General features: G+C 47.4%; 1 protein-coding gene across 4 annotated transcripts in view; it reads right to left on the reverse strand.

The window, feature by feature from the left end:
- AP1B1 (adaptor related protein complex 1 subunit beta 1) overlaps positions 1-27599 on the reverse strand; it is a 392478-nt gene that overhangs the window by 206544 nt on the left and 158335 nt on the right. For all 4 annotated transcript variants that reach the window (XM_029571861.1, XM_029571859.1, XM_029571858.1 and 1 more), the window contains 2 exons: positions 11937-11966; positions 11551-11685 (listed from right to left, as the gene is read on the reverse strand). In XM_029571861.1, coding sequence (XP_029427721.1) covers positions 11551-11685; positions 11937-11966 — 165 coding nt within the window. The remainder of the gene's footprint in view (positions 1-11550; positions 11686-11936; positions 11967-27599) is intronic.

Below are 27599 nucleotides of genomic sequence, written 5' to 3' on the forward strand. Positions count from 1 at the left end.
GATTTCATATCCTGTTTTTCTGAACGGCTCATGGGCTATGGTTATGGGAATATATAGCTTGTCCGGGGCTACTTTACTATCTAGGTTATGGCGGGGATGTTGAGGTTTGTTTCTATCAATGTTAAGGGTCTTAACCACTACCATAAACGTGCTCTTCTAGAGAGGGAGTTGTTGACCCAAAATGCTACGGTTGGGTTTTTACAGGAGACCCATATCCGTAAGCGTTATGAACACTTACTGCGGTATAGGCAATTCCCACATATATATCTGGCAGCCAGCACAAAAAACACTAAGTTTGCAGGAGTGGGAATCTTATTGGCCCGGGATCTCACGCATGAGGTTCTTGTTTTTGTACCTGATCCCCATGGTCGATACGTGTTACTGAAACTTTGTCTTGGAGATGAAGTTATGACCCTGATCTCTGTTTATGCTCCAAATACGGGACAGGGCGCCTTCTTTCGCACCCTTGATAATCTATTGCTTTTGCATGCTGAAGGCCCAGTGATAATTGGAGGGGACTTTAATGTTACCCTCAACCCCGCCCTGGATAATTCTGGGCAATCCTTGATTTCCGCTCGGGGTGCGAGGTCCTCATTGAAATCCTTAATGGCTAGGTGGGATCTTAAGGATATCTGGCGCCAGCGGTTCCCTACCTCCAGAGCTTATACGTTCTATTCGCATGCTCATCAATCCTATTCTCGGATTGACTTTTTTCTTGTGGACTCTCTGGTACAAAATCGAGTAGTGAGGGGGGACATTGACCCTATTACCTGGACAGACCATGGTCCAGTCACTTTGGCCCTTACCCTAACTAAGGCCCATTCAGGACAAAGATTTTGGAGGTTAAATGAAACGTTATTGGCGGATAAGAGTTTTCTGCTCAAATTAGGGCAAGACCTACTTTCCTATTTTCAGACTAATGCTACCCCAGAGTGTAAGCCCCCTATGCTATGGGAATGTTCTAAAGCGGTCGCTCGAGGCTTGCTAATCTCGCAGGCGACCTATTGCAAAAAGGTAAAGGGGGAACGAAGGGCCCTCCTACACGCCTCTATTACCCAGCTTTCTCGGCAACATCAGGTACAACAGAGCGCAAAAATTTTTAGTCAACTGGAGAAAGCTAGATCTGAACTTAAAACGTTAGATCTTGATGCGACTAATTTGGCTTTAAATATCACCAAACAGCAGTTTTATGAGGAAGGGGATAAGGCCGGTCGACTCTTGGCAAGACGTCTTAGGGTGGTCTTGGCCCAAAATAATATCGCTAAAATTAAAAATCATCGTGGTGAGGTTGTTACGACCTCTGACGATATTCGCCACTGCTTTACTGAGTTTTATGCTACTCTATATGCTGAGGATCCTGCTATTACAGACCTAGATATAGATAATTATTTAACCCCAGTTGATTTGGCAACTTTGTCCTTTGACCAACAAGCGAGCCTTGAGGGGCCCATTACTGCCGGCGAGGTTCAATATGCTATTAAGTTGCTGAAGGCGGGTAAGGCACCCGGCCTTGACAGTCTCTCGGGGGGTTATTATAGAAAGTTGTCGCATATCTTGGCTCCACCCCTCACAGACATGTTTAACTCTTTGAGGGGGGACTCGAGGCTCGCTCCGCACTCCAATGTAGCGGGTATCACGGTTCTGGCTAAGCCGGGGAGGGACCCGGAGGTTTGTGGCTCCTATCGCCCGATCTCTCTGATAAACCTTGACCTTAAGATTCTGGCCCGGGTGATGGCGGAACGGTTGAAGTCTATTCTCCCTCACTTAATTCATAATGACCAGGTAGGCTTTGTACCAGATCGCATGGCCAGTGATAATATTCGTAAAGTCATTGATCTGATTGATTGGGTTCAGGTTAAACGAATACCGGCAGCTCTCCTGGCCATCGATGCTGAAAAAGCTTTTGACCTGGTCCACTGGCCCTTCTTATTTAAGGTTCTGCAAAAAATGGGCTTTGGTCCTTATTTTCAGGGGTGGGTGCGGGCCCTTTATGACTCCCCACAGGCTAGGGTTAAGGCGAATGGTGGTTATGGCCCTTGCTTCCCTATCCAGAGGGGTACCCGACAGGGATGCCCCCTGTCCCCTATGCTATTTGCTCTCTTCTTGGAGCCCCTTGCCTCGAAGATCCGTGGTTCCTCTCAGGTGGTGGGGATTGAGCTCCCGGGTATTCATTGCAAAATGTCGCTTTTTGCGGACGATGTTCTCTTTACACTGACGAACCCCTTTGATTCTCTCACAGCAGTGAAGGGTGAACTTGAAGCTTTCCAGAGAATAGCGGGGTTCCGGGTCAATCATTTATTTATTTATTTATTTAAGATTTTTATATACCGGCATTCATGATACAATCACATCATGATAAATCGGAGTTATTGAACCTCACTATGAGTCCCTCAGAGATTGAACGCATAAAGGAGGCGTTTCCTTTCCGGTGGGCCACACATTTTATTAAATATTTGGGGGTTCATATTGGAGCACGTACCAATGATTTATATAGTCATAACTATACCAAACTTTGGCAGAAGATTGAGGGTGATCTCCATCGATGGAGTAGGGAGGCCTTTTCTTGGATGGGTCGTATTGCCATCTTGAAAATGAATGTGCTTCCACGTCTATTATATCTGTTCTCTACTCTACCCATCCTAGTGCCCAAAAAGGTTCTTGACACCTGGCAAAGGAAGCTTTTTGGCTATATTTGGAAGAAGCGACCGCCCAGGGTGTCGCGGGCTGACCTTTACCTGCATCGTAAAAGTGGGGGGAGGGGAGTCCCCAACTTGGCATGGTATCATGGGGCGGCTCATCTGCGCCAGGTTGTTGCCATGTATCAACAACGTGATATTAAGCAGTGGGTCCGGATCGAACAGGCCATGATTGTGGGCATGCCTATTCACGCCCTGTTTTGGCAGCCTAAACATACATTCAGGCCCATTGCATACATGCCTGGGGCGTTACGGACCACTCTCACAGTGTGGTCTCAATGGCGTACTCCGCTTGTTGGCAACCACACCTATTATCAGTTAAGAACATAAGAACATAAGAAAATGCCATACTGGGTCAGACCAAGGGTCCATCAAGCCCAGCATCCTGTCTCATTTGTTCCATACCAATGATTTTCAGATGGGATTTCGCTCCCCAGTCTTTCATAATTGGCAACAGCAGGGGGTGGTCACCATAAGTCATTTCTGGAGGGATGGAGATGTCTTGCCTACACATGATTTTATGTCTAGAATTCTTGGGGGCATGGGAGATTTTTTGTGTGTTGCGCAGGTACGGCACTTCCTTCAAATGATTAGAGATAAGCACCTAGTACGTGCCACCAAATCTATGTTTGAGACTTTTTGTGATAATGCTGATAAACTTAGAGGTGTCATTTCTAAATTGTATGGTTTATTAAATGCGCAGTCCCCCTTTGCTTTTCCTCATATCAAAGCTTGGGAGAAAGAGCTGGGAGATACTCTATCTGAGGAGGATTGGGACGTTGTTTTTCACAACACAGCTAAAAGTTCCATTTCTGCAGCTATTCAAGAACACTGTTATAAACTCCTGTATCGCTGGCATTTGACCCCTGCCCGGCTACATGTTATGTTCTCTCAAAGGTCTGACCAATGCTGGAGACAATGTGGCCAGGTAGGCTCTTTCCTCCATATTTGGTGGTCCTGCCCCATTGTGACTGTATTTTGGGATACAATATTTGACTGGTTGCGGGCTGTGCTGGCCACGGATCTCCTTCCCGGACCTTCACAGGTCTTGTTGAACTTGCCTTGTGAGGACATGGATAAATTTCAGCAAGTCTTTATTACTCATGTGTTTATCGCAGCCCGTTGTGAGATTGCCAAAGCCTGGAAAAAACCGGACTTACCTTCTCTGTCGGTGGTGATTCATAGACTGCATTTGTGTCATCGTATGGAATACCTCACTGCGCTGCGCAGGGATAGGGTTGCCAAATTTCACCGGATATGGGACCCCTTTCTCCAGTGGCTTCACAGCCAAACTACCTAAGGTACACATGGAGTGGATTATACCAGATGACCTGGCTTCCCACGGGGGATTATACCTCGATTATACTTCACATCTACCTATTAGTGGACTGGATATCTCTGACCGTTCAAGTTTTTGCTCATGTTTTATTATATTTTGTTGACTTTTCATATGGGATCCATTTGGATTTTATTGGAATGTTATGGAGAAGGGACGGGGGTGGGAAGGGAAGGGGACAGTGGGGCTTGGGGACTGTTTGATGAAAACTGTATTGGTCTCATTGTATTCTTTTGGTTTGCTATCTATTTAATGTGATCAATAAAATTTTATATACAAAAAAAAAAAAGTAGTCTTGGAAAGCACGCTCAACTAGCGTGCAGGCACTCCAAACTGCTTTGGAGACGGAAATTACTGAGTTGCTACGCTTCCTGTGGGGATATATATACCCCCGTGCTGTCGTCAGATCCATCTCCAACTGCTAGCACGCGGATACTATCCCATTCGTTCTGAGTCCATCTGGCTACACGCCAGGAAATTTTTATTTTTAAAATATTTCTGTAAAACAAGATTCTTTTCTATTTCTAACCCAAAGGCCACTATCAAGGTGGTTCTTGTTGCCATGTCATCCCCAGAAGCCTCTAAAAAGGATGTCAAATTGGGACTGTTATCTATCATTTCATCCATTCCACCCTCCATTGCCTTAATATCTCTTTTATAACTAGATATGTAATAGATATTTGATATAAGCAAATCATCACTTATACCCAGTATCTCTAACATTTCTTAAACAATTCTTGTGCTGAAAACAATCTGGTATATGGAAAATTTAAAATTCTTAAATTTTTTCTGCATATATTATTCTCCAACATTTCCAGATTTTTGTATATTATCAAATAGTCTTTTATGAAAACAGTCCCACTAGCTTGCAAGGAGGTAATCTGGGTATTCAATACCTTATTTACAGATTCCAACTGCTCTATTCTTTTCCCGTGGTCGTCCACCTTTCCTTTAATCTCTGAAGAACCATTTTCATAACAGCCTTCCATATATCTGCCAGGGATATGTTTTCAAGCTCAGCTATTCCAATTTCTCCTTCCCCTTCACGAACTAGTAGTACTGACTCCATTAATCTTCTGTTGGAACTGGCAGTTCTTTAACAGTAGGGGTATTTAAACCACTTACCCCTACTCTACTAAGATCTTTATCGGTTATCTGGTCCTGGACGGGACTCTCACTCACCCCAGATGAGAAGGATGAATCTTGTACAATCTCACTTGAAGATTGACTCACCCTATGAACTAAATGGGTGTCCATCGGGCCTTTCATCTCTTTGGAGGCAGGTGTAGATGTTGCAGGCTTTATTTTCCTTTTCTTCCTTATTAAATTCTAAAAAGATGCTTTCAGCAAAATTTTCCCCAGGGGTGTGCCCCTTTGGCGCGCAACTCTGGCCACACGCCGGCGGCTGTGCAGATCTTTAAAGAGCACGGCTCATCCAATGAATATGATGTCGGGGATTGGGAGGCGGGTCTAATCGCTCACGAGCTGATAGTCCCTCTCGTCCTTCTTGCAACGCGTCTCTCCCGGGTAAGGCTTCCTGACTTCCAACATTTTGTGCCTAGCGTCCCCCTCCGTTTCCAGTTGAAATGGGATAGATTCCGACATCTCCTTAAGGAAGCTAGCGAAGAAGAGGTCTTCAGGAGGGGAGCAGTGCGTTTCCTCCGTGGGTGAAGGCTCAGAAAGAAGCTCCTCAGAAGCTTGTGAGGAGTATTCGGACGAAGCATCATCCCATGGGTCATAGGGAGGCTCTCCTTCTCCCACCGGACCTCCAGAAGGAGGAAGAAACCCAAACCCAAGAGGGCGGGAAGGCAGCGCCAATGGACGGGAGGCACCAAAATAGGCGGCACCGGTATCTAAGCTGGCGGCGCCGGCACCAGTGCCAATGATGGGTGCCGATGGACTGAGAGACCTGATAGTCCTGGCATCGGTGGTTCTTGTGAAGGAGATGGGCCTGCATCCTCTTCCTCCGAAGATACAGTTATCAAGATCGGGGTAGGGATCGGCGATTGGCTCAGTGGCAAGGTACCCGATGGAGCGGGTATCGATATCAAGGCACCAATGAGGGCGTCTAAGCGCTCAAGGGGCAGAGCCAGCATCAAAGGCATCGGTTCCGGCAGTGGCATGGGAGCCGGTGCCAGTGGCGACTGGAAGCCCTGAAGAGCATTCAGCACTGCCTCTTGGACCATCCAGTCCAATTCCTCCCGAAAGGCTGATGTGGATGGCTCGGCGCCTGGGGCAGGAGACAAGCTGGCTTCACCGGAGCGTCCACAGGGGTATGTGGAGGCTCTGTGCCCGGCATCGGTGGGGAGAGCCTCGGGGTCCCGGTTCCAAAGGAGGATGGGGGCTCCTCTCCCCAGGTCCTCTTCGGAGGTGTCTCAGTGGAGGCCGATGCCACTCCAGTGGCACCAGACGGCGATTCCCGGTGTCGATGGCAATGTTTCTCTCAGTGCTCAGCCCCATTCCTTCCCCGGCGCCAAGGATGATGATGCAGAGATTTTGGAATGGGTCGACATCGGTGACAGACGGTCACCCGCTCCTTTGTCCTTGTGGTGAGGCATCGATGGAGAGGGGTCTGAAGAAGATGGGTCCCCTCGACTCGGTGCGGCCTGGGGTCGATGGAGACGAGCGCTTGAAGCCATACAAGTGCTCCATCTTCTCTAGTCTGGCGCGGTGGCCTTTGGAGGTCATCTGCGCGCAACTTAGACACCGGACGCCGTGGGAAGCCCCGAGACATAATACACAAACTTTCTGCGGGTCTGTTATGGACATAGTCCTCGGACAGTCGGGGCCCTTGCTGAAACCGGTCGCCATATTAAAAAAGATGGGCAGCGTGCAGTCTGTGGCCGTCAGGCACCGAAATGTACACCGCCGGGAACTGAATGCAAATACGCGGTACTAACTTACCGACGATGGAGGAGTTCGGTGCGCAATGGGGGAACCCAGTGACAGGGGAAACTGAATTTTCTGTGAGGAAAAGTGTGCGAGAAATCTCTCAGAGCTCCTAAACCCGCGAGGCAATTTCTGTGCGGAAAAAAAGAGAGACTGAAGGGGGGACCCCGTGTGGCCACAGGGTTAATGGCATGCTGGGCATGCTCAGTGTGCGACAGGGCTCCATCTGATGATGTCACCCATCTGTGAGGACTACCATCCTGCTTGTCCTGGGAGAAACATTTGTCTCACAAGAGGGCTCAAGGCTTACCAGAACAGTCACAGAAGAAAGTAAAGTAACCCAGCAGATCCACCTCCAGCAACTCCTACTGCTGAAGACACAGTTCCTGAGGCTAGAGCACCACTTTCCCCGGATCGTTGACCATCTCCGAAAACGCTGGCAATTGCATGGACGCTGAAGCACTGCGAGCCTTCTGTCACACTGACATCATCCTCCACTGGACCCTGCTGATGGATCACGTCCAGCCCTCAGCTGTGGCAATTGATTGCAGGGGCTGAGGTAAACCTTGCCTCCTGGCAAAGTCTGTTCTTCATCACTAACTTCCGCAATGAAGGACATGTACCCTGCAAACTCAGGGTTCTGGGACATGAATGCAGTTATTTGCTGGCCTGGAAGGTTCAGAAGGGAAGACCTTTACCTTCCCCTTATGCTTGGGAGGCATAATCAGCAAAGGAAACCAAACTGAAGAGAAACAAGTAAGCATAGCAAACGCTTACATCACACATACCATCTTGCTCCACACCCTATTTTGAAGTTCTGATGATAAAGTTTTTAAAAAGATGCTAAAATCTTGGTTATTTCAACTGGCCATTCAAGAAACTAGCAGCTAAAGCTCATCTGCAGGACCAACATTTATGTTTGTTAATAAGTTTTATTTATTTTAGGTTAGCATGATTTAATTATTAGATTTTGTTTTATGTGTATAGTGTTGAATATTGTATTTTAGTTTATTTTTATTGCAATAGTTTATTTTTTTTTAATGGCACTATTACAATATTTATTTTTTATGTTTTTCTCTTATCTGTAAATCGCCATGACCATCAGAATTGCGGTTGATAAATGTTTTCTAAATAAACAGCATGGTCTTTCTCCTACACTGTGCTGCCAGTACTATCTTGGTAGCACCATGCAGCTCACACTGATCGCCAGCCTTCCCTTCAGAGCTTCCTCAGCCTCACAGCATGCAGTCCTCCCCCCACCCCACCCCCGAGTATCCAAACACAGGGGTTGCTGTCACAGCCAGACTTCCTGAACACTTCCTGCACTGTCCTCCAATCTCCACTGTCTGCTTGATACAGCGACGTTTTTTTGGGTTTTTTTAGACTTTATTAACCACTGTCCAAACAAGTGTTTCTTTAATGTGACAGAGCTTTTCCCAGCCAGAGGGACATGGCTCGCTCGGGGTGGGGGGCAGTTCTGAAGAAGAGAAGAGCACTCACCCCTTACCCTTCTGGAAGCTTCCCCCACTAACAAAAGCCTGCTCAACATAGGGAGGGGAACTCAGACATCATCATTAAAGCTTCCCCTGCCTCCAGACTCAACCCCCAAGATGCAGACGGGGTCCTTCTCAACTGAGATCAGGAGCATAGCTGTCATCTAAGGAGCCTGTCATCTGTCCTATCCCACTAGGTCCCAGCTCATAACTTATGTTAGCCTTCCACCATCTGCTGGAGGCAGAGATTACTGACAGGCTGCTGTCAGCACAAAAGTATATGAAGGGAGACTTTGATTTCTGTCTCCATCCGCTGGTTGGCTTGCATAATCCATCGGTAATGGCCTGGCGTGACTGGAAGAAGAATAAATTACTAGTTTACCACTACATTTCATTTAAATATAGCTGTGCGCTTTTTTTTTTTTTTTTACCATGACTATGGTCCATACTTGGACTGTTTCTATTTTATACGTACCATACTAACCAAAAGTACCCACAGCCACCATACTTCCAAATGTCAATGAACCCAAAAAGGAAAGTCAGAATACCTCATCAAGGGTATGTGTGTATATATAAATGAACTGGTATAATAAAAGCCTGTGTAATAAAACTCAGAGCACAGGGTCTCAAAAATGAAAGAATAGATCTCAATCTAATCATCTACCAGTGTGAGTTCAAGAATTTTTGAAAATTTTAGTATTGCAAATAAAACTAGACACTCAAGTCCTCTCCAACAACATTAATCACAATTGAGTTTGCTAGATGCTGAATACTTGGGTGCAGAACAGCACCCAATTCCATGCAAATTTACAGCCGAATTTTAAAATGGCTGTGAGCATTAAAAAAAAAAAAAAAAAAAAAAATCGGTGCTTATGAGCGTGGCCGGGCCCTTTTGAAAATGCGCGCAGTGCGCGCAGGGCCCGACCACACATATAAGTGCCGATACGCACATAAGTGCCAGGCCCTGAAAAATGAGTGGGCCGGGGGCATAGTCTGGGTGGGGAGGGTCGGGAGACAGCCAGGACAGGGGCCATTAGGCGAAGAGCGTATATTATAAAATCTACCCCTTAATGTCTAAAAGAAGCTGCTGTTCAGAAGACATATTTTATACGTACCTGCACAGACTTCTACTCCAATTCCAAAATGCTTAAGGATTGAAGGAGAATCCTACATTCCAAACACTTATCTTGTGCAAGGAACACAATGCAAATCAGAAGGAAAATGAAGAATCTTACTGCTTTTGTTTCTTCTAACTGCCAACTATTGCTAGAGCTACATGTTTAGTGTTCAGGAAACTTAGATGTGATTCTGGCTCCTGTCCCTTGTGCACACAGTCTTTGAAAGAGGGTTCAGATAAGCACAGCCCTAAAAATCAGTTCTAGTGTCATACCAAGGAGCAGCAAGTAACTCAGGGAGAAATCTCTCCATTTGGGTTTGTTTTGCGTATACCTTGACAGGAATGAACCTCATTCGTAATTCATGGCATGTTCGGGATGATCTCAATCTCTCAAATTTACTGCTAATGCCCTTCTTAATACTTGCATTGTACCAAAGAGAGCATTCTGGAGTTCATAGGGTGATATCAAGATGCACTTGAAAATTCTTCATAATCAGACCAGTGGCACCCAATATGTAGTCCACTATCCTTTGCGGCAGTTAATTTCTCATCCATAGGTCTGGATTCACCTCCTCAACCACTGCTGTGTCAAATCTTGATCCACATGGGGTTGCTGAAGTAGCTCTCTGTATTTCCCACTGTTTCAGCCAATTATCCTTCCTTGTTTGCTGATCTGATTCTTTAAAGAGTTTGTTTACTGATTTTCAGTCATTCCCTCTATTTGCCGGAACAATTCTCCTAGCTAGGACAGAAATTGAGGATGGTTGCTCGCTTTCATACTTCTGCACTGTTTTAGTATTTGGGTCCAGTGATGCCATCAAGTATGCCTGAAGGCCTAATTATGTAGCTCTATAGCTGTAATCAATTTCAATAAGACTCTGTAACACCTTGAGCCCTAGGGATGTACAATCTTGGCATGCACTGGTTTTTATAAATTACCTGATGGGTGTGGAGGAGCTTTCTTGTTTTAACATCCAATTCTTCAAGATATTTATGCAGCCAGTCTACTATTCCAAAACTGTATGATAATGCAGGGATTGCAAGCTGATTAATAGCTTGTATCTTACTTCGTGCTGTTAAGGCACTCTTCCATATCAGTTTCACTCTTCTATAGATTTCTTTATTGATCTTTTCTCTCAATACTTTATGCTGAATTTTTCCACCTTCCTCTACTCCGAAATATTTATTTCCATTTTCCTGCTCTGGTTCCTTTATTTTGCAATCTTCAGACAGGGAGGTGTTTTCAGTTTTGCTTAATTTTCATTTAAGGAAAGTTGTTTTAGCACATTTGTCCAAGCCAAATATTCTGTCATCATCTGAGAAACTCTTCACCACACGAAGTTGTTCTGTTAAATGAGTATCACAAGATCCATAGAGTTTCAAATCATTAACAAATAGTAAATGAGATACCTTCGGTACGGGATTGAACACTCTAGGATTAAAACAAAATTTCAGAACCCAAAGAGTTAATGAGAGTATTCAATGGGTTTAATGCCAGACAAAACAAAAGGAGTTAATGAGCGTACTTCTGTGGTCTGCCACATCTCCGGTTCACCCTCATCATTTTATGTTCAGCCAGAGGTGAACAGATTCAATTCTGAATTAGCTAATATGAGTTGAGTAATTGTCTGTTTGAGACTAATGATGTCTAGCTAGCATCTTTGCTTGATTTTATTATTTGGATTTACTATTATATTAGTTTTTCTTATGACCAGCTCCAGGTTTCCCAAGAGATCCTTTTTTATTGGAGACTAGAGAAATCTGAGTATATATGTTTACTTTTCAGACTGATCTTATATAAATTAAAATAGTCAAATAATATCCTGTTTTAGCTCATAATTACACTGTTACTACCAATATATTTTTTTGTTTCTAATCTCTGCAGACATGCTCACCAAGGAAAATAAATTTTGTTCATTGGACAAAAACGATATTCATTCAGTCTATTGTGATGTCATGTCCTGTCCCCTCACCTCCTCATTTCCTACAAATTCTATGTACAAGGAATATTCTACTCACAGATTTGGGGGCCACATATGATCCAGATATGGGGCCCACTCCGCCAGCCAATTCAAAGAGATCACCCAGCCCACCACCCATGGGTGCACTTGGGTTTGCAGGCAGCGCTGTGGGAGCCGTGAATCCTGCACCAATCTAGTGACAAAAACATATGGAAGAGAAAAATTATCGATGTGATAAAAAACAGTCCTTTTCATTGACAAGAGTCTAAAACAGTATGTGAGCAAAAGGAAAAAAAAAAACAAACCAAATAGAAATGGATTGGGGGGGGGCAGGACAACTAAAGAAAGGAAAATAAACTGGGCCATAAAGAGACGCATGTATTTTGTATCTCTATTAAATGGAGTGTGGAGTGGCCCCGAACTAAGGACCCTGTTTCTACTCACCGCTGGACTTCCACCTATGTCACTGCCAAGCTGTAAAGGAACAATAGCACAATATAAACAGGAGAAGAGTTGGACTCGCCCACACCCTATCCTGCAGGATGGTCACGCCTACTCTCAGTAACCCCTATTTGATGTCATCTGAGCCTCAGAGCTCCCCTTGGCACAGTCTGGTTCACTGGGAACAACAGGGAACTGCTAGGATTTGATAACACGTTTCCATAAGAACTGTGGTGTGCAGGTAATGGGAATATTGCTATAAGTCTCCAGTAGCTTTTACCCCAGGATCTCAGGCTGTTTTTCAAATGTTGAACAGCAAGTTAATGCTAACAGTCAACAACCCTGTGAGGGTGTGGGGCACCATTTTGTGGCAAAGCTCTACACATCTACTTTCAGATATTGTGATTCAGTTCTTTATTAAATAAAGATTTTTCCATAGACACTTAGTAGGAAAACATCCTTTCTAAAGAAGGCCCAATGTCATCTGCTGTGTGGTTAAGGCCAAGACTCATTACACAAGTTGGGTGACAAAAAGGAAATGATCTGGGATGCATCTCACAAACAAGACACACGGTAATATGACCCTGATAAGTGCCAACCCACCACCCTGCCACACACAGACCCACACACTTAACACAACCCAACACCCTACCATGCAGAGGAACCAACTCTTCAAAATGGTTGGGGGTGCTAAATTCAACACAAATTGCCCCACCCTGGACACACTGAAGGAATTTAGTTCAAGCACTCAAAGCTGGCATCTATGCAACCATGTACAAACGATATATTGAGCCAACGCACAATCCTGCCATGTGCCCACCCACACACTGCCACAACATGTCTCAGTCACTCACCAACTCATATTTCTAATTACACTGGAATACAGCATCAGCTTCCTATTCTACAACTTTACCAGGACCAAACTCTACATCTTTCTTTTCCTAGTTCTTTTAGAAGAGGAAGGGAAATTATAAGAAAATTATTTCCTTACCTGCAAGTTTTCGTTTCTGTAGTACCACGGATCAGTCCAGACCATGGGTTATATCCCCCTTCCAGCAGATGGAGTCAGAGCAAAAACTGTAAGGACAGCCCCTAATAGGTTGGAGCGCCCTCTGCGTCCCTTCAGTATTATGAATAACAAAGCCAGAAAAAGCATATTGTATGGATCAACACAAATTTGAAAACTGTGAACACGTAACTTTTAGAAAACACTTGCAGAATGAGCTCTGCATACGTACTTGTAGAAAGAACTTGTAAGAAGAACTGCCAGACAGACATAGAAAGAAGTAGTCGAGCTGATCCAAAACTTTATCCCAGAACAGACTTAGGGAGGGCGTCTGGACTGATCCGTGGTACTACAGGAACGAAAATTAGCAGATAAGGAAGTAATTTTCTTTTCCCTGTACGTACCCAGATCAGTCCAGACCATGGGATGTACCAAAGCTTCCCTACGTAGGGTGGGCCCCTGATAGCCCAGCTCGAATGACTTGAGCTCCGAACGAGCCGAAACCCAGAGCCTGAACATTCAAGCGATAGAGTCTGACAAAGGTGTGCAGCGACTTCCAGGTAGCCGCTCTGCAAATCTCTTGTGGAGAGACCGCCGGCTCTCAGCCCAGGAGGCGGCTTGTGCGCGAAGGGAATGAGCTTTGATGCCTTCCGGAGGAGAACGACCAGCGCCGATGTATGCAGCAGAGATCGCTTCCTTCAACCAGCAGGCAATAGTGGTCTTGGAAGCCTTGCATCTCTTAATGGGACCACCCCAGAGAACAAAAAGGTGGTCCGTGACGCGAAAATCATTTGTTACTTCCAAATATCGGATAAGTACCGCTTTACATTGAGACGTCGAAGCTCCCTGGGACTGTCATCCGTGAAAGAGGGCAGTTCCACCGACTGATTCAAATGAAAGGCGGAGACCATCTTGGGAAGGAAGGAGAGTACCGTGTATAAGGAAACTCCTGAATCTGTGAAGCGGAGATAAGGCTCCTGGCATGAGAGAGCTTGGATTTCGGAGATCCTACGAGCTGAACAAAGGGATACCAGGAAGACTGTCTTGAGAGTGAGATCCTTAAGAGAAGCCTTAGCAAGGGGTTCAATCGGAGACCCACCAAGGATCCAGAGGACCAAATTTATTTATTTAAGGTTTTTATATACCGGCATTCATGAAACGATCACATCATGCTGGTTTACAAATAAACAGGGGCGCAATAAATACATCAAAACAGAAATAACGTGTCGAAGAAAGCAGTTACAATTAACAAGGACTACTGAACTGGGATCAGAGGAAATAAAGATAGTTTAGCAGAGACTAAATTATATACAAGGAGATGAGGTACAGCTGCTGTGTTGGATATGTTGATGGCGAGATGCATTAATTTAAGTCCAGGAAAGCTTGCATAAACAGCCAAGTCTTGAGTCTTTTTCTAAAGGTTAGGAGGCAAGGCGCCTGTCTGAGATCGGGAGGGATAGAGTTCCATAACGGTGGGCCAGCTGTGGAGAGGGCTCGATCTCTTAAGGTAATGTGACTAGTGGTTTTAGTAGGGGGTACATGGAAGGATCCTCTGTAAGCGTCTCTGGTAGGTCTTGTGGAGTTGTGTAAGCGGAGAGGAAATTGTAGATCAATTGTGGTGTGTTGATGAATGATTTTGTATATCAAGGAGATGGATTTGTAGATGATTCTGAAGTGAATTGGTAACCAATGAAGGTCTTTTAGAATTGGGGAAATATGGTCTCTTTTCCTGGTGTTTGTTACTAAACGGGCTGCTGTGTTTTGTACCATTTGGAGCGGTTTGGTGTAGGAGGAAGGGAGACCAAGTAGGATAGCGTTACAGTAATCTAACTTTGAGAAAATAATTGCTTGGAGGATCGTTCTGAAATCTTGGGCGTGGAAGAGAGGTCTTATCCTTTTTAAAACTTGGAGTTTGTGGAAGCAGTCTTTGGTCGTTCTGTTAGAGGCTTTGAAGTTCAGCCTGTTGTCAATTATCACTCCTAAATCTCTCACTTGAGTGGTTGGTGGGTTGGTTGGATGAGAAGCGGTGAGATTGCTGTTCTCTGGAGATATGAGTAGCATTTCGGTCTTGGAGGAGTTTAGTACTAGATTTAGGCTATTGAGGAGACGTTTGATTTCTTGGTGGCAGGATTCCCAGTAGTCGAGGGTTTTTGAGTATGAGCCTTTGATGGGGATCAGGATATCGTCTGCGTAGAGAAAGTGTTTTAGGTTGAGGTTGGTGAGGAGTTGGCAAAGTGGTAGAAGGTAGATGTTAAAGAGTGTCGGGGATAGAGAGGAGCCTTGTGGGACTCCTACGGATGAGTCATGGCGTAAAGATTCTTTGTTCTGGATTTTGACCTTGTAACCTCTGTTGCTGACTCCATTGAGACTCCAAGAGGGACACACAAGTAGTGAAGCGGAGGCTTGACATATTTTACACCCCGTAGAAATCGGATTATGTCAGGATGGGAGGAAAGGAGAACTCCATCAAGAGGACGTACTAGGGCCCCAAGGGCCTCCACCTGAACCTTCAGCGAGTTGTAGGCCAGGTCTTTCTCCAACCCTCGCTGCAAGAAGGAGAGAATGTGGGTGATAGAAGCGTGACAGGGAGACATATGCATAGAAGTACACCACGCTTCAAACACTTTCCAGACCCGGACATACGCAATGGATGTAGAGGTTTTCCTTGACCGCAGGAGGGTGGAAATAATCGCCTCCGGGTAACTGCGTCTTCTCAATCTGCGCCGTTCAAAAGCCAGGCCGCAAGACAGAAGTGATCTGCCCGGTCGAAAAATACTGGTCCCTGCCGTAGCAAGTTCGGCAGATGGCCCAGTTGAAGAGGTCCGTCCACTGTCAGATTGACTGAGTCTGCGAACCAAGATCGTCAAGGCCACTCCGGTGCCACAAGGATTACCGGACCATGGTGGAGTTCTATCCTCCGAAGTACCTTCCCTACCAGAGACCATGGTGAGAACAAAGAGGAGCATGTTTTGTGGCCAGGGAAAAACCAGGGCATCCATTCCTTCTGTGCTGTGTTCTCTCCTGCAACTGAAGAAGCGTGGGGCTTTTGCATTCTGGAACGTCGCCATAAGGTCTAGGTGGGGAAAACCCCATTGTTGGATGAGCATTTCAATCGCTGCTCCGGAGAGCTCCCACTCCCCTTGGTCCAGGCGCTGACGGCTTAGGAAGTCCACTTGAACACTGTCTACTCCCGCTACGTGGTATGCCGCTAGCCTGGACAGATGGAGCTCTGCCCATGCCATCAACATGTCCGCCTCCAGGGAGACATGATGGCTTCTCGTGCCTCCTTGGCGGTTGACGTACGCTACTGTGATCGCGTTGTCGGAGAGGATTCTCACCGCTCTTCCTTGGACTAGAGAGAGGAAACGCTTCAGCGCGAGATGAACCGCTCTGGTCTCCAGACGATTGATAGGCCATGTCGCCTATTTGGGCGACCACGTGCCACACACTGCTCCCCAGCCTGAGAGACTGGCATCCGTAGTGATGACCACCCACTGTGGGATGTTCAGGTCCACTCCCTTTAACAGGTGATCCAGACTGAGCCATCAGAGCAGACTGTCCCTGGTCGAGTCCAACAGTGGGAGGGTGGCCGGAAAATCCAGAGACACTGGTTTCCAGTGAGAAAGCAACACCCGCTGTAAGGGACGCATATGAGCAAAGGCCCACGGCACTAAATCTATAGTCTAAGCCATGGATCCCAGCACCTGGAGGTAGTCCCAGGCCATAGGAAGAAAGAGAGCCCTGAAGCGTTGTACTTGAAGGAGGAGAGCTTGAGCCCGATCGTGATGCAGAAAAACCTTCCCTCGATTGGTATTGAAGTGTGCCCCTAGGAAGTTGAGCGTCTGCGATGGAGCAAGACTGCTCTTGGCGAGATTGACGATCCATCCTAGGGAGCAGAGGAGGCAAAGCACCCTGTCGACCGCTCTTTGGCAGAGGGCTCGGGACTTCGCTGAGCCAGTCGTCTAAGTAAGGGTGCACTAGAATCCCCTCCTTCCGCAGGGTGGCTGCCACAACCACCATCACCTTGGTGAACGTCTGCAGCGCAGTCACCAGCCCGAAGGGCAGCGCCTGAAATTGATAATGGAGTCCGAGAATTTTGAAGTGGAGGAAGTGCTGGTGCACCGGTAGGATAGGGATGTGCAGGTAGGCCTCCGTGAGGTCCAGAGAAGCCAGGAACTCTCCTTGGTGTACGGCTGAAATCACTGAACGCAAGGTTTCCATCCTGAAATGTGGAATCTTGAGAGACCTGTTGACCATCTTGAGATCGAGGATTGGACGGAAAGAACCTTCCTTCTTGGGGACCACGAAGTAAATGGAATAATGACCTAGTCCTTGTTCCGCCAGAGGGACAGGGATGATGGCCCCTAAGTTGTGGAGACGATCGATTGTTTGAAGCACTATCATTTTATTTATTTTATTTATTTAAGGCTTTTCTATACCGGCATTCATGATACAATCATATCATACCAGTTTACAGATAACAGGGGAGTGAAAACTTTGTTCATTTAACTGGTGCAGAAGAAGCAAAAAAGTTACAATATAACAAGGTCATTGAACTGGGGAATGAAGGAGAATAAGAATAGATAGAATAAGAATAAGAATAAGAGAATAAGAATCATTTGCTTCGTGATCGGTCCGCAGGGGGAAAAGATAAACCTGTCTCTTAGGGGCTGAGCAAATTCTAACTCGTAGTCGTGTTTTAGAATATCCAGGACCCACTGGTCCGAGGTGATCTTGACCCACTCCTTGTAGAAGAGAGACAGCCGTCCCCCTATTTTGGGGGTGGAAGAGTGGGTCAGCAATACTTCATTGAGAGGACTTGGAAGTCCCTTGGGGGGGGGGGGATTATCCCTAGTGGTTCGTCGGCCTCGAAAGGAATGAGACCAGGACTGCGAGCGGGAGGAAGCCGGCCTTTGTGAGACCGGTCTTGTCTGCCAGAAGCGACGCTGACCCCGGAAATGAGAGCGAGTTGTATTGAAGGTCCTGGAACCACGAGGATGATCTTCGGGCAATTTATGAACCTTGTTCTCACCAAGTGACTGGATGAGCTGGTCCAGTTCCTCTCCAAAAAGAAACTTTCCTTTAAAAGGCAGGGAGCCTAGCCGGGCTTTGGAAGAAGAATCTGCTGACCAGTTACAGAGCCAAAGCAGACGTCGAGCAGAAACAGCAGAGAACATGGACCTGGCTAGAACGTGGAGTAGATCATAAGAGCATCCGCACCATAAGCGATAACAGCCTCCAGGTAGTCCACTTGCTGTGCCTCTTCTGGAGATAACTCCTGTGCACTGAGTACTTGTTGCATCCAGCGAAGACTCACTCGTTGCATGAGGGAACTACAAACAGCCGCTCTGACCCCCAAGGCAGAAACTTCAAAGATTCTCTTCAAGTAAACCTTGAGCTTACGATCCTGAATATCTCTCAAAGCTGTACCCCCTGTGACCGGAATAGTTGTCCTCTTCGTAAAGCAAATGTTGCTTACCTGATGTAACAGGTGTTCTCACAGGACAGCAGGATGTTAGTCCTCACAAATGGGTGACATTGAGGATGGAGCCCGACCACGGAAAACGTCTGTCAAAGTTTCAGGAACTTTGACTGGCCCCTACTGGGCATGCCCAGCACGGCACCAACCCTGCAGCCAGCAGGGGTCTCCCTTCAGTCTTGTTTCAAAGCTACAGGCAGTGCCGAAAAATAACATAAGAAAAAACGAACCCAACACCGCGGGGTGGTGGGCGGGTTTCATGAGGACTAACATCCTGCTGTCCTGTGAGAACACCTGTTACATCAGGTAAGCAACATTTGCTTTCTCACAGGACAAGCAGGATGGTTGTCCTCACAAATGGGTGAGTACCGAGCTGAGGATGTCCTGACTTGCACCAAATGTACCCCACGGCGTGCAACAGGCACAACAACTGGGGTGTAATTTGGTAGAGGGCATCCGCACCCTACCGGGAAAGTCGAAGGGTGTTGGTACATCATGTTGGAAAAAGGTTACGCAAGACAGATTGGCCGAAGATGGAATCCTGTCTTCCGGCTTTGTCCAAGCAATAATGGGCTGCAAAGGTATGGAGGGAACTCCAGGTTGCAGCCTTGCAGATGTCAGGAAGCGGCACCGATCGAAGGTGTGCTACTGAAGTCGCCATGGCCCTCACAGAGTGTGCTTTAACACGGTCTTGGAAAGGAATGCCAGCTTGCTGATAGCAAAAGAAGATGCAGTCCGCCAACCAGGAGGAAAGAGCCTGCTTACCCACAGGTTGCCCTAACTTGTTAGGATGGAAAGAGACGAATAATTGAATGCTCTTCCTGTGGGCAACTGTACGGTCTAGATAAAATGCTAGAGCCCGTTTACAGTCAAGGGTATGCAGAGTCTGTTCCCCGGAGTTGGAGTGGGGCCTGGGAAAGAAGATAGGTAGTATGATGGATTGATTAATATGAAACTCCGAAACTACCTTAGGTAAGAATTTAGGGTGAGTGCGGAGTACCGCCCGGTCCTGCAGGAGTTTAGTGTAAGGCGGATAGGTAACTAGGGCCTGTAGTTCACTAACCCTGCGAGCTGAAGTGATAGCCAAAAGGAATAACACTTTCCATGTGAGATATTTTAGGTCACAGGAGTGAAGAGGTTCGAAAGGTGGTTTCATAAGGCGACCAAGAACCAGATTAAGGTCCCAAGATGGGGCCGGAGGACGTAAAGGTGGCTTCAAATGGAGCAATCCTTTAAGAAACGTGTTACAAGGGGTTGTACTGAAATAGGGATACCCCCGATACCTTTATGGAAGGCGGCTACCGCACTGACATGCATTCTAATGGAAGAGGTCTTTAGACCTGATTCTGATAAATGCCAGAGATAGTCCAAGAATTTGGAAATTGGACAGGAAAGGGGGATCAAGGGACTGAGAAGTGCACCATGATGTATACCTTTTCCATTTGTAGGAATAAGATTTTCTTGTGGAAGGCTTTCGTGAAGCGATCAGGACACGAGAAATTGAATCCGAAAGGTTAAATGGTTGAAGGACTAACCTTTCAACATCCATGCCGTCAGGGACAAGGCTTGGAGGTTGGGATGGAGGAGGCATCCGTCGTTTTGAGTGACCAGATGCGGGTCCTGTCCCAGAGGAATGTGCCTGCGGATGGAGAGACCCTGGAGTATGGGAAACCACACTTGGCGTGGCCAGTGCGGTGCTATCAGGATCATGGTTCCCCTGTCCTGACGTAGCTTCATGAGAGTCTTCGACAGAAGAGGAAGTGGAGGGACTGCATAAAGCAGACCGGTTGACCACGTGAGGGAGAATGCATCCCTGGGCCGAGAGTGCTGGCTCCGAATGAGAGAGCAGTAATTGTCCACTTTGTGGTTCTTAGGGGACGCAAAGAGGTCTATGTGGGGATAACTCCATTGCTGAAAAAGAGTGGTCGCTACCAAGGGATTGAGGGACCACTCGTGTGGGTGAAAGACACGGCTCAGTTTGTCTGCCAAAATATTGTTCACTCCCGGCAAGTAGGTGGCTCTGAGGTACATGGAGCGGGAGAGGGCTTCTGCCCAAATCTGCGCAGCTTCCTGACACAAAAGAAAGGAACCTATGCCCCCCTGCTTATGTACCACATGGCCACCTGGTTGTCCGTCTGAATCAAGATTACGTGGTTCGATAGGCAATCTTGAAAAGTCCTGAGAGCATGTCGTATTGCTCGAAGTTCTAGGAAGTTGATCTGGTGTTTGGCTTCCTCTGGAGACCAGAATCCTTGGGTTTGGTAAATTGTTTACATGGGCTCCCCAACAGACGTTGGACACGTCGGTTGTGAGAATTATTTGAGGATCTGGTAGGTGAAAAGGCAAGCCCTGTAGGAGGTTGGATTGAGTTTTCCACCAGACAAGAGACAGACGGAGTGCATCGGTGATGTGAACAATGGAGGACAGAGGCTGAACAGCTTGGATCCATTGTGATCTCAGAGTCCATTGCATGACTCTCATGGCCAGGCAGGCCATGGGAGTCACATAAACTGAGGAGGCCATGTGTCCCAGCAGAATGAGGAATTGTCGAGCTGTTGCTGTGCGTTGAGACTGCAACTGGCAAGCTAGAGACACATGGATTTGGACTCGTTGAAGAGGAAGGAAGGCTTTTGCCTGTAAGGTGTCCAAGTCTGCCCCAATGAAGGATAAGGTCAGAGATGGGATTAAGTAGGATTTCTCGTAATTGACAAGAGACCCTAGAGAAAGTAGAGTTTGAATTGTCAGGGTCAGGGAGGACCGAGCGATTTGCTGGGTTGGGGCCCTGATTAACCAATCGTCCAGATAGGGGTAGACGTGGACACCTTCCTTCCTGAGAAATGCTGCAACTACCACGAGGCATTTGGTGAAAACTCGTGGTGCGGATGCCAGGCCGAAAGGAAGCACTCGGTATTGATAGCGATTTCGGCCTACTAAAAAACGGAGGTATTTGCGATGAGGTTGAGTTATCGTAATGTGAGTATAGGCGTCTTTTAGGTATAGAGAGCAGAGCCAGTCCCCTCTTTGCAGCAGAGGGAGAAGCGAGCCCAGGGTTACCATCTTGAACTTCTCTCTGTGAAGGTACTTGTTGAGGGCCCGTAGGTCCAGGATTGGTCGAAGTCCTCCTGACTTTTTTGGGATCAGAAAGTACCTGGAGTAGAACCCTAGTCCTTGTTGTGAGGGAGGAACGGGTTCTATAGCGTTTGACTGGAGGAGAAGGGAAACTTCCTGCTCGAGAAGAAGAGAGTGATCGGTGAGTCCCCATGCCTGCATGGGCAGGGAGTCCGAAGGGAGAGTCAGGAAGTTGAGGTGGTAACCGTGTGCAATTATCGCTATCACCCATTGATCTGTGGTGATATGATGCCATTTTTCTAGAAAGTGGCTTAACCGACCTCCTACTGGTATGGTTGGAAGAGGGATTTGACAACTGCTCTCTAATTGAAAGTCAAAAACCCGATGCAGGGCCAGGTTGTGGAGCTGCTGCGGGCTTTTGTTTGAGACTGGCGAGGCTGAGATTTATGGTAAGGCCTCGCAGACCTAGACTTGGTTTGTGGGGGATAATACTTCTGTGGACGGAAGAAGGACTTTTTTGGGTCCTTCTTGAACGGCTGTTTAGAAGGTAAGTCAGAAGGAATGGATGAGAGCTGTTTAAGTGTCTCATGATGATCCTTCAATTCAGCAACGATTTGCTGAATTTGCTCACCAAACAAATTATCCCCTAGACAGGGCAGGTCAGAGAGCCTGTCCTGAACCTCCGGACGAAGGTCAGATGACTTAAGCCAAGCCCAGTGTCTTGCAGAGATGGCCGTAGCAGAAAGTCTGGTGGAAGCATCAAAGATGTCATAAGCTGTTCTTATCTCATGCTTCCCAGCTTCGAACCCTTTATTTAGTAGGGATTGAAGTTGTGGTTGGAACTGCTCTGGTAAGGCATCTGAGTATTCCTGTATCTGTTTAAGAATGACCCTATTGTATTGGGTCATATATAGCTGATAAGAGGCTATCCTGGAAATTAGCATGGCTCCTTGGTATACTTTCCTACCTATACTATCTAGGAATTTATTTTCCTTAGTAGGAGGTATGGAAGAATGTGGCTTTATTCTTTTAGCTTTCTTTTGAGCTGATTCTACCACAACAGAGTGGTGGTCTAGCTGAGGTTTCTGAAAGCCAGGTGCTGACTGTACAAGATAGGTAGAGTCAGCTTTTCTGTTTACTGGAGCAACAGATCCAGGAGATTCCCAATTCTTTTTTAGAAGGTCCAGAAAAACCTGATGAATTGGAATAGAAGTGATGACTTTAGGGGCATCCAAGAATTGGAGCAACTCCATCATCTGGTGCCTGTCATCTTGCTCCGATTGAAGCTGAAAAGGGACCAACTCCGACATTTCCTTCACGAAATTTATGAAAGAGAGGTCCTCAGGAGGAGAACGCTTTCTACTTCCCGCAGGAGAGGGTGGTGAAGGCAAATCATTGGTGTCTGTGGAGGTATCATCACCCCAGGTGTCATAAGGATCAGGTTGCTGACCTGTAGGACCATGAGGGGGTTGGATAACTGAAGGCCCCGGTTGAGGCTCCGAGAAACTCGAAGGAATTGCCGGGGGCATCGAGAATGTCCTCGGTGCCGGTGCCGGCATCGAAGGAATCTGTGTCGGCATCGAAGGTATGGGTGCCGTCATCGAAATTCGATGGAGCTGATGTGCTTATCACCCCCGTGGAATGTATCGGTGGCGAGGGACGACATGGTATCGATGGTACTACCCCCGAAGGGGGAATTCGGTACGGTGTTTCTCCACCCAATGAGATAGCTGTCGGAGACCCGGGTATCACCGGAGGAAGGGCAGTCATAAGCGCTTCCATCCGGGCAAGCAGCGGTGCCTGTGCTGCTGGAATCGGGTCGGTGATCGGTTCCACTCTCGGTGCCGGAGGAATCTGGAACCGTTGCATCGCTTTGTCGATGGCCTCCTGGACCAGCCGGTCCAGTTCTACCCGGAGACCTGGGGTAACAATACCCGGCTCCACGGGAGAGGGAGGCTGAGGCTGAGCCGGAGGGACCACCGTCACTGGTGGAGTCGCGGCTCCCAAACCCCGAAGGGGTTAGGGTTGCCTCGGTGTCTGCGAGACAGGAGTGGACGGTGCCACTTCTGGTCGAGACTTCTTCGGAGGAGGCTCAGACGGTACTGAGGTCGATGACTTCGATTCCTCGACGGTCCGAGACTTGTGACGTCGATGGCGATGTTTTTCTCTCCGATCCCCTCGATCTTCGGGGGAAGGGACGGGAGTCGATGGCCGCGGAGACATCGATGACAGGCGGTCACCGGGAGGCTGTCGACGATGGTGAGACTTCGACGGTGCCGGTTCCGATGACGTTGATGCAATCTATGGCGTCGGAGTGTGAGCATGGAAAAGGAGTCCCATTTTCTCCATTCTGGCTTTGCGACCTTTTGGTGTCATTAGGGCACATTTGGTGCAAGTCAGGACATCATGCTCACTCCCTAAACACAAAACACAGACTCTATGTGGGTCTGTGATGGACATAGTACGTGTACAGTCCGGGCACCGACGGAACCCCGACGCCATGGCCATAGGCCAAAAATTTAGCCGCGGGACGGTCGACTGCCAACAGGCCTCGAGGGCCGAACTCGATGGTAATCAACAAAACAACAGCAAAAACTTACCGAAGTACCGCGGAGCAAAATTTGAAGAGGGGAGACCCCTGAGGGGCAAATTTGTCTTCAAGAAATTAGTTGAAGAAATTCCTGTCAGGAATGTGGTAAGAGCTCCTTAACCGCGTGGCTTACTGCTGCGCGGAAAAAAGAAGACTGAAGGGAGACCCCTGTTGGCTGCAGGGTTGGTGCCGTGCTGGGCATGCCCAGTAGGGGCCAGTCAAAGTTCCTGAAACTATGACACAAGTTTTCCGTGGTCGGGCTCCATCCTCTATGTCACCCATTTGTGAGGACAACCATCCTGCTTGTCCTGTGAGAACCGCGGATACTGAGGCATCAACTTTTGGAACCTTTAGAAAATCCAGAGAATCTTCAGGAAGCGGATACAACTTGTCCATCGCTCTACCAGCCTTGAGGTAGGCGTCAGGAGCATCCCATTCTCTTAACAACTGGAGGAGCATAGGGTAAAAAGGAAAAGTCTTCGCTGGTGGGCGGAGGCCCACCAAAACCAGATCCCCCTTCCTCCCTGTCGTGTTGGCCCCCACGGATTCATGTGGGGACTTGATATCCAGTTCATAAGTGGGGGATAAGTGGATCGAGCTCATCGCTCTAGAAGAGCCTCAAGACCCGGGGATTGTCTCCTTCCGTTTGGGGTCATGGAGCTGGGTCATCCAGGTCCGGGTCCTGAAACAGATCCTGAGGAGGAGGGGGGGGGTCTGGATTGGAGGGATGGGAAAGTACCCGGACCCTAGATGACCCCTGTGGAACTCCTGAAATTGGAGGGACCCCGGCTCCAGTGGACCCTTGTGGGACATCGAATCCTGAGCCCAGAGGGGGTCCTACTCCCAGGGGGTGGGTGTAAAAATCCCCAGACCCCTCAATCCTGCTGACCTTAGAGGGAGGGGGAGCTGGAGCTGGGTCCTGCTGCTGTCCAAGCCATGCTAAATAAGCACTGTGAAGCAGCAGCAGAACAAAATCCGTCAAAAAAGGACCCGGGGGAGGGGCAGGAGTAGGAACGGTGTCCAGCTGCCCTGAAAAGAGACCCGTATCGGGGTGGGGGGGTGTCGCCGGAGTCAGGATCGGCGGAGGCGGCGAAACTCCGGGGTCCAAATCGGCATCGGGAGGTACAGGAGCTGGAAGCTGCGAAAACAAAAATGGCCACTGTTCCCGCTTCGGAAGGAAATGGGGCCTGCCCTCCTGAAGGCGGGCGTCCTTGAGTGCGCGAACTTGGGCGTCCCGCTGGCCTCTAGAATACCTCCCCGCTGTGGAGGCACCTCGTGCATAGGCCCTCCCTGGAGAGCCGCAACCCGGGCTCTCCACAGGCCGAGCATCGGGACAAGCGTGGCATGGCAGAGAGAAAGTCTCCCGAAAACTGTCAGCAGCAGAGAGGCAGGTAAAACCTGCTTGTCAGAGGAATGGCGCCTCTCTGACCCTGCTGCCCTGAGGAAATGGCGTCTCGGGGCAGCTTGCTGCTGCTGAAGGGGGAGAGGTTGGACCACCAACGTGCACCCAGACAGCCAAAGGACGGTAAGTATGAAAATAAACCTGAAATTAAAAATGACAGAGGACTTACCCCAAACAAGCAGACAGAGAAGCAGAAGAGAAACAGTCCCTGACAAAGTTCTGTCTGCAAGCCTTAACAAAAACTTTTTTTTTTTTTTAAAGTTGATCCATACCAAAGAAATAAGTAAATTAGATAATAAAGTGACAGAAGACAGAAATATTCTCTGTTCAAAACTACTGGGGAACCGCAGGTGCCATGTTCATTTGCTGGAGTCAGAGTAATACCGAAGGGACGCAGAGGGTGCTCCAACCTATTAGGGGCTGTCCTTACAGTTTTTGCTCTGACTCCATCTACTGGAAGGGGGACATAACCCATGGTCTGGACTGATCCGGGTATGTACAGGGAAATTGGCATCTTCCAGAAAGTTTAAGAAAAGGGAGGAACCCTACCCCTTCTGAATCATCTCCCATCTGCAAAGCAGGCAGATGCAGTAGCCAGCCAGCCACAGAGACAGACAGACATAAGCCAGGAGAGAAGACAGACAGGCAAAAGTTCAGAGAAAGAAAGAGAAGGAAATCAAATTAGTGCAACAGCATTTCCATGCAGAGCATCCACTCAGCTAAGCCATACAGACACAGAGGCAGCTGTTTAACCAGCAAAACACATAAAAATATGACATCTGATTCATGCCTGGCTTCCTTCCCTCTCCATCTCTTCACCTAATACCCTGCTCTCCCCCTCATTTCATTATAAATGCACCCATGGTTCCCCAATGCAGTCAGGATCCAAGTAGTATATTCTGAAACAGGGCATCTGTCCGACAGGTGGCACATTTAAAACTAATCAGAGAAAGTTCTTTTTCACTCAACGCACAATTAAACTCTGGAATTTGTTGCCAGGGGATGTGGTTAATGCAGTTAGTGTAGCTGAGTTTAAAAAAAGGATTGGATAAGTTCTTGGAGGAGAAGAAGTCCATTACCTGCTATTAAGTTGACTTAGAAAATAGCCACTGCTATAACTAGCAACAGTAACATGGGATAGACTTAGTTTTTGGGAACCTGCCAGGTTCTTATGGCGTGGATTGGCCACTGTTGGAGACAGTATGCTGGGCCTGATGGACCGTCAGTCTGACCCAGTATAACATGTTAATAGGAAGTGGAGATGATGAGCGGTATACAATTATGTATGAACCATAAAAGGTAGTATAGTGCTATGAAAGTTCATGGAACCTTTTCTTGAATAACTCAATAATTGAAACTTGAAAACTTGATTTAATTAAAAAAAATCTCCCAGTATATCACATAGCTTACTTGCACTCAGGGTTGTCAACTCATACAATTTTTTTTTCTTTTCACTGACAGTCTGCCAGATTTTAATTGACAAGTTTGATCAATGCCATTGTGTGTCATACTTGGGGCAATTTTCATAAGGTTTTTGGCAGATCAAATGAAAATTGGTTCTTACCTGATAATTTTCATTCCTGTAGTACCACGGATCAGTCCAGACTCCTGGGTTTTGCCCCCCCTCTAGCAGATGGAGACAGAGCAGTTATCAAACAAACTCGGCCTATAAATAGGCTGGTGCCACCTACAGTCCGGCAGTATTACTCAATGTCAAAGCAGAATGGAACTCCCAAAACCATCATAACTATATATAATAAAAGAAATAAACCGGTCCACTGAACCCTCCCGGGACCTGAAACTTGAGAAGCACTTGAGGACAAAATTCAGAACTCTGCCAATCTGAAATAAGATAATATATAAGAACTGAGTGGACTCTCCCTTTCTCTCATGTCTGAGATGGGCGGGGTTCTGGACTGATCCGTGGTACTACAGGAACGAAAATTATCAGGTAAGAAACTAATTTTCCTTTCCCTGTATGTACCCAGATCAGTCCAGACTCCTGGGATATACCAAAGCTTCCTTAATTGGGATGGGATCTGGAGAGGCCCGCTCAAAGCACTCCCTCTCCAAATCCTCCCGCAACTGGAACCTGAACATCCAGTCTCTAATGTCTTGCA

Source organism: Rhinatrema bivittatum, chromosome 11 (assembly GCF_901001135.1).
Source record: "Rhinatrema bivittatum chromosome 11, aRhiBiv1.1, whole genome shotgun sequence".
Classification (NCBI taxonomy): domain Eukaryota; kingdom Metazoa; phylum Chordata; class Amphibia; order Gymnophiona; family Rhinatrematidae; genus Rhinatrema; species Rhinatrema bivittatum.